This window comes from Drosophila bipectinata, chromosome 3L (genome assembly GCF_030179905.1).
Source record: "Drosophila bipectinata strain 14024-0381.07 chromosome 3L, DbipHiC1v2, whole genome shotgun sequence".
In the NCBI taxonomy this organism is placed as follows: Eukaryota; Metazoa; Arthropoda; class Insecta; order Diptera; family Drosophilidae; genus Drosophila; species Drosophila bipectinata.
This window is the reverse complement of record NC_091738.1, coordinates 24,056,628-24,064,381: the sequence shown is the minus strand read 5'-3', so window position 1 is coordinate 24,064,381 and position 7,754 is coordinate 24,056,628. Positions and strand designations below refer to the sequence as shown.

Below are 7,754 nucleotides of genomic sequence, written 5' to 3'. Positions count from 1 at the left end.
TAATAATTTTTACTATTTTCTGACCCACCTTGAAACTAATTTTGAAGCCTACAAATTAGCCTTACGTTCCAGCTTGAAAAAGCCACAAATTTTTCTTCGCAGACAATTTTTCGACCGATTGCTAAATGCTTATAATAGAGATTGTTGCGGGAATTCGAAGTTGTTTAGCGCCGCCCGAGTAAAGACGCCCGTGTAGATAATTGTTGATAATTGTTTATTGTTTTTCTTCATTTATAACGGGGCAGCAAGGGCTAACAGTGGTACAGTCGGTAACCACTCTGCGATAGCAGCACTTTAAATTCCTAGTAAATTAATAGTGTTACAATTCATAATCAAAACTTAAATATTAATATGTCCTCACTTTTCGTCCGCTTCCCTCGAGTGTCAAATAGAAAAGATAGCTTAGGCACATGGTTACCGGCTGAGTTAACAGAGATTCAACACCCGCTTAAACTATCGATTCTGCAACTTCGGCGTTGCCGGATGCCGCGGGAGCAGTTTTGCTATCTATCGTAACACTCCCCACTTGTATATTCCGCCAGGGATCTACCAAACTACTCTCGATAGATAGAACTGCCAGCTTCGTCGCGGGTCTGGTATAAACGCCAGATTGGGTTCTCACCGCGGCGCTCCTTACTTCAGGATTCTTCCTTTCGGCCACTGGCTACGCGGCTGTCCGGGATCGCACACATACATGATATCCCCTTCTACAAGAGGCTTAGCCTTTTCGCACCACTTGGTCCGCCTAGTGATCACTGGCAGGTATTCTTGAAGCCATCGCCTCCAGAATGAGTCCGCCGGTTGTTGTGATTCCCTCCAGCCTTTCTTGAGCTGCACTCCTTCGGGTAGGGGCTCCATCGTCGGTCCTCTTCCAGTTGAGCTTCCAAGCAGGAAATGATTCGGTGTCAGTGATTCTTCGTTCTCATCTTCCAATGGAATGTATGTTAGGGGTCGCGAGTTGACGATCTCCTCCGCCTCCATTAGAGCGGCTTTCAGCAACTCATCCGATGGTAGTTTGTCAAGGAGGATAGATTCCAACGCCGTCTTCACGGAACGCACCAAGCGCTCCCATGCCCCACCCATGTGGGGAGATGTGGGTGGAATGAACTTCCATGCCATTTGTGGTCCAGTGAACTCGCGAGAGAGTAGATCCTTGTCCACATCTTCAAACGCCCTACGCAACTCCGTGCAGGCTCTTTGAAAATTGGTGCCGTTGTCGCTCCAGAGTTCCACTGGGCACCCTCGTCGGGCAATAAAACTGCGCACCGCTAGAATACAAGTGTCAGTTGTTAATGAATACGCTACCTCTAGATGTATTGCCCTTGTAGAGAGGCAGGTGAAGAGCACGCCGTATCGTTTCTCTGAACTGCGTCTGACCCGCACCATCAGAGGCCCAAAGTAGTCCACACCCGTGTAGCTGAAAGGCCTATGAAAGGCTGCTACTCTTGGATAGGGAAGTTCCGCCATGCGCGGTGGTTTGGGGGCCGTCTGTCGGTTCTTGCATTGCTGGCAGGAGTGTCGTATCCGAGCAAGGGTGGATCTCAGCTTTGGTATCCAAAATCTTTGTCGTAGTTCGTTGACCACCGTCTCGTGGTTAGCGTGCAGAAATCTTCGGTGAAATTCCTTTATGATGAGCTGCGTAATGTGGCTGCTGCAGGGGAGTACGACGCGGTCGCTTCCCTTGATCATCTTGGCACGTTCATCCAGCTTTAATACGCCATCGGAATCCATATACGGTCCCAGCTTGTATAGTAGGTTATTCTTCTTCAATGGTTTTCCTTGTAAGATTAACCGTATCTCCATCTGGAAGTACTCCGCCTGAGCGTACGACCACAGAAGACTCTCCGCGACCCTGGTATCTTCTTGTGATGGCTGATTTTCGATGTCCGATCGTTGTAGAGCCTTGGCCTTCCATCGCCTCATACACCATACCGTTCTTGCGGTACTCCATAGCAGACGGGTCCAGATTGAGAACCGCTCAGAGTCTATGAGGGTCGCGCGGCCTACGTCTGTGAATCCGTCACATACGCCGATGAATTGCGCCTTCAGTTCCATTCCTGACTCGTCTCCTTCTTCCGCCTCTGTCAGCGGCCAAAATTGCCTCTCTTGCCAAAGAAATCTCGGCCCGTTTAACCATCGACTTTCTCGGTTGAAATCAGGTCCTTTGTTCCACTTAGTGGCGTCGTCCGCCACGTTCTCGGAGGAAGGTACCCAGCGCCAGTCCTTGACGCTAGTACCGTCTAGAATCTCGATCACACGGAATGCTACAAATTGTTTGTACTTCCTCTGGTCCGATCGCAGCCAACTCAGCACGGTCCTCGAGTCGGTCCAGAAAGTCCGTGTGCTCAGTTTCGCGCCAAGTGAAAGCTCCAGAGTTTGAGCCAACCTCGCTCCAAGCACTGCTCCCATGAGTTCAAGCCTTGGTATGGATGTCGGTCTTAGAGGGGCTACCTTGGTTTTGCTGCCCAGTAGACTGCAGTGGATACCTGCCTCATTTTGAAATCGTATATAACTCACGGCGGCAAATCCATTCTCGCTTGCGTCCACGAAGGTGTGCATCTCCACTTCTGAATCCATCAGCGACTCCTTCATGTGGCATCTTGGGTTGGTCATTTTCTCAACGTCCGGGATATACCGAAGCCATCGCTTCCATTTAATCCATTCTGCCTCAGGTATGGGGTCATCCCAGGTACATCCACTTCGCCATATTTCCTGAAATATTATTTTTGCATACATCACGTAGAAGGATATGAGCCCTAAAGGATCATATATAGACATCAACACACTGAGAAACTCTCGTTTGGTGGGTCGTTGCCTTCCTTGGAGAAGTTCTTTATGGCGATATCGTGGGGATACACGGTAGCGGATGAGATCTTCCTTCGTGTCCCACCACATTCCCAGCACCTTCTCGGTCTGTCCATCCGTTGTTTCGTCTAGTCTCACTAGCGTGGGTGCTCCTTCGCCGAGTGCGCTTAATACTTCTCTGGAATTCGATACCCAGTTTCGAATGAGGAATCCGCCCTGAAGATGAATGTAGTGGACCTGACGCGCGAGGCTTATAGCTTCTTCCTCCGTGTCGACGCTGTCCAGCATGTCGTCTACATAGTGATTCTCCAATATGCACTTCACCGCTCGTGGGTATTCCTTCTTGAACGACTCTGCATTTCTGTTCTTCACGTACTGGGCACAGCTGGGGGAGCAACTAGCCCCAAACGTCATTACCTGCATGGCGTAGTTCTCTCTCCGTTGTGTGTTTGGGTCTATAAATACAAAGCGTTGGTATCTCTGATCTTCTGTGTGTATCCTGACCTGATGAAACATCTCGGCGATATCGCCGCCGATAGCAATACGTTTCTCTCTAAACCTGTGAAGTATTGGTACCAACTGCGCTAGTTGGTCAGGTCCCTTCAGCAGCATTGTGTTCAGCGAGATCCCTTCCGTCTTTGCAGCCGCATCCCAGACTATGCGAAGCTTTCCTGGCTTGTTCACGTTTAGCACGGGAAAGATAGGTAGATACCAATATGGCTTTTCCTCAGCTTCTTCCGACGTAATGGGCCGTGCATATCCTTTCATCACGTACTCATCTAGCTGTCGGCGAATTCCCTTCGCAAGCTCCGGCTCGCGAGTCAGTTTCTGGTACAGGCATCGTGCCCGCTTTAGGGCTGTAGGTAAACTATCCGGCAGCTTGTCATCTTTATACCTCCACAGCAGACCTGTTTCAAATCGGCCATTTATACGCCTCGTGTTCTTCTCCAGCTGCTGTATAGCCAACTGGTCATCATTGGATACGCTCTTGCTATTCATCTCTGGTCTAGGGCCGCCGTCCGACCACATGCACTGCTCAAGCATGCGCAAGATCTCCTTGTTCTCGTCAGCTTCACATGCACATATGTGAAACACGTGGTAGTTTGGGGTTATGTCTTCACCCACACTGTTGGAGCTTCTTCCTTTAATCGTCCACCCCAATCGGGTCTTAGCGATCGGTTCTTCTGTTGTGCCTTCTTTGGTGCGAAGCACGCGCCCTAGTTTGCAATTATTGAGACCTATCAAGAGCCTGGGCTGTGCTGAGTCGTATCCGGACAGTGGTAGTTGTCGAAGGTGTGTGTGTTGTGCTTTTAGGTGGGTTATATCCAACGACTGTGACGGGAGATCAAGAGACTGGACAGAGTGAACGTCGCGAAGATCATATTGCTTCGTTTGGCCAATGCCGGAGATCCTTAAGTCGAGTCCGACCGAGCTGTCCTCATACCGGTGCATGCCGGCAGTCCACTGCATACATAGAGGCTGCGGTTGTCCCTTCACTCCAAGGTCTTCTAGCAATGGGGCGTCGATAAAGGTTAGAGATGACCCGTCGTCGATGAAGGCATATGTGTTGACTTGCCTACAATTTCCATAAAAAGTCACTGGCAATACCCTGAACAGCATTTCCACACCTTCTTGTCGGTGTGCATGGCACCTGGCTTGGACGGGAGCCGTGCTGCCGCGATGCAACAGGGGATGATGGCGTTCTAGGCATCGATCTATTCCGCAAGGATTGGGGACGCCGCATCTTTCCACCTTGTGGCTCTGGAAACATCTCCAGCACAAGCCACACCGTCGAGTATCATTCCAGCGATCGCGGGTCGTTATTTCCAGGAATGCTGGACACTCCTGCAGGGTTCTGCAATTGCGGGTGCACAGCCGACAGCCTTGGCGCACAGCGTGTGTATGTACCGTGCCCCTTCTTTTCGTTCTTGACGACGAGCTTGGGACTATCACATGTCTCGCTCCTTCTACCATCTGCGATAGCCACGTACTAAACTTTCCCAAAATACATACTGTTAGAGAGGCTTTGTGCATTCCCCGAAACGTCTGAACCATCGATGGCAACTTGCTCACTAGCTCCTGCGTGAGCGCTGGGTTGTTTAAGTACTGGTCCAACTTGGAGGCTTTCATCGTAGCACAAACATTTTGCACCTCCACCGAGAAGTCAACCAGCATTTCAAGCTTATTCTCCCTCACTTGAGGAAATTGTCTAATCCTTGTCACTAACAATTCAATGATAATTTCGGGTCGCCCAAATCGCATTCTTAGCGTGGCGATTATCTGCGGAACACAGTCCGCATGCAGCATTAGACTTTGTACTGCGTTCTTGGCTGGTCCTTCCAACGCATGCCGAAGCCGCATTAGGTTCTCGGCATCCGTGAATCCGCATAGCTCCGTCGTCTGTTCATACGTTGCGATGAATAAGGGCCAGTCCTCCGGCCTTCCGGAAAACTTCACCAACTCAGCCACGCTAGTCTTCCTCGCTGTCAATTGTTCGTACGATGGTCTGCCCACAGGTTTAGTGACCCTAGCAGCTGAGTTGTCCTCCCCACTGGTAGAAAAGAGCCATGGGGGCCCAGCGTGGGCTCTCTGCGTACTGCCGTTTCCTTCCACAACGGCAACTTCACCAATTGTGTCCGTACCAGCATTCTGGTACCGTGTACTAGATGCTCCAGGCATCTTTTCTGCGTGGCCAGTCTCCGATAGCCTCTCCCTTGGGAGCTTGCCCATGAGCGCCTTTCGCCTGTGTAGAAGTTGTTGTCGCAACTGCAGCAACTGATCTTCTTCCTCCAACAACCTTAGCTCCGTCTGCAGGTCTTGCGCTTCCTTCGAGGCCTCGTCGACGTCATTAGTTCCGATCCTCATCTGGTCGCCACCTGAGTAACTTTGGTAGTTGTCCCCAGCCGTCAGGCTGGTCAGCTTTTCTGTCCTGATCAACGTCGAGTTCTGTGCATGGACGTCTACGTCACACTCTGCACAGATCCATCCTACGCCGCCATCCTCTAGAGCAGCACACTTAGGATGGCACATGCTCACGCAGCCGGCGCCAATGCAGCCAACTGTCACGTGCTCGTCCTCCACTTCACAGAGGAAGCATGTCGCCACCAATCTTGCCTCTCCACCGGATCCAGTAGGCATCTCCATGTTGATTTCGCTCTCTGACTCAAGTATTCTCCAAGAATACACCAGAAAAGAATTTAAAGAAATGTTGCGATAATTCGAAGTTGTTTAGCGCCGCCCGAGTAAAGACGCCCGTGTAGATAATTGTTGATAATTGTTTATTGTTTTTCTTCATTTATAACGGGGCAGCAAGGGCTAACAGTGGTACAGTCGGTAACCACTCTGCGATAGCAGCACTTTAAATTCCTAGTAAATTAATAGTGTTACAATTCATAATCAAAACTTAAATATTAATATGTCCTCACTTTTCGTCCGCTTCCCTCGAGTGTCAAATAGAAAAGAAAGCTTAGGCACATGGTTACCGGCTGAGTTAACAGAGATTCAACACCCGCTTAAACTATTGATTCTGCAACTTCGGCGTTGCCGGATGCCGCGGGAGCAGTTTTTCTATCTATCGTAACAGAGATATTCTAGGCTTACACAGATCTAATATGGATATTCAATTTATCCTAGATGCTTACGCCTGTTGTAGTTATATTATTAACTACATAAACAAATCGAACAGAGGCGTATCGCAGTTGCTCCGTGAAGACATGGCATATGGAGCCATGGAATATTTCTATTAAAAGGAAATTACAACACCTCGGGAATAATTTTATTAACGCTACAGAAATATCGGCCCAAGAAGCAGCTTACAATATTTTGGGTCTGCATATGTCGGAGGCAAGTGAAGGTACTATTTTTATAAACACTTGCCATCCAGACAAACGAGTTAGATTGACTCGCTCAAATGAAGAATTAGAGCGACTACCAAACAACTCGGTGGATATTTTTGAGCGTAATATTCTTGACCGTTATGTGCAAAGGCATGCGCAGTTAGAAGGAATTTGTTTAGCAGATTTCGCGGCTTGGTACAGATTTCAGAGCTTCCAAGAGCTCATGGTACAGAGCTTGGTACAGCGAAATTCACGATCTGCCGCTAATTATAGGGAAGACTATGAGGTAGCAAATGATGTGGAAGTAGATGACGAAGATGAAGTTGCTGAGCAAAGCTCTGGAAGATTTGCAAGAGGATAGGGGAGATAATGCTCCTGTTGCGGAAGAACCTGCCTCCCAATTTTTAGACGAAGAGTTTAGAGCTTTGGCAGTACCAAATATAGAGCGGAACGTAAATATTCTTCAGGATGAAATCGCGATAAATAACCCTGAAGAAGACGACGAACTTCAATTAATTAGACTCCCCCCGTAAGTTTCCAATGATGACCTTTGTTCGCTAACTCGGTCCCTCAACTGTTGTTTGTAAAAATATTTTTTACGAATATGTTGGTGGAGGGGCCGGTGTAGGAAAAAGCAGACTGATTTCTACCATCTATCAGTCTGTGACTTGGCGAGCAAACAAACTTCCTGGTGCTACGGATTCTGCAAAGGTTTTATTTTGTGCTCCAACTGGAAAAGCTGCTTTTGGAATTGGAGGACTGACACTTCATTCCGTGTTTTCTCTTCCAATTAATCAAGCTTTAGGTCCCTTGAGACCTTTAAGCAATGATAGTTTAAATACAATCCATTGCAAGTTAATTGATCTCCAATTGATTATAATTGATGAAATTTCTATGGTTGGTTCTAAAATGCTTTCATTTTTGGATCAACGGCTTCGTCAAATTTTCCGAAGCCCTGACATATGTTTTGGTGGAAAATCAATTATAGTTTTTGGAGACCTAAAGCAGCTTTCCCCAGTTGGAGACAGTTGGATATTTTAAGAGAGGACAAATGATCCTTATAGCGTTTTAGCAGTAAATTGCTTATGGAGCAACTTTAAGTATTTTGAGCTC

At 48.2% G+C, this 7,754-nt stretch overlaps 1 protein-coding gene across 1 annotated transcript; it reads right to left on the bottom strand.

Moving 5' to 3' along the window:
- Window positions 1-633: 633 nt before the first annotated feature.
- Window positions 634-5,949, bottom strand: LOC122322273 (uncharacterized). Its single transcript, XM_043213989.1, has one exon. It carries the CDS (start codon window positions 5,947-5,949, stop codon window positions 634-636), a length of 5,316 nt encoding a protein of 1,771 aa, XP_043069924.1.
- Between the last annotated feature and the right edge of the window lie 1,805 nt (window positions 5,950-7,754).

Coding starts and splice junctions, on each gene's coding strand:
- LOC122322273 (XM_043213989.1), bottom strand. CDS start 5,949: ATGGAGATGCCTACTGGATCCGGTGGAGAGGCAAGATTGGTGGCGACA.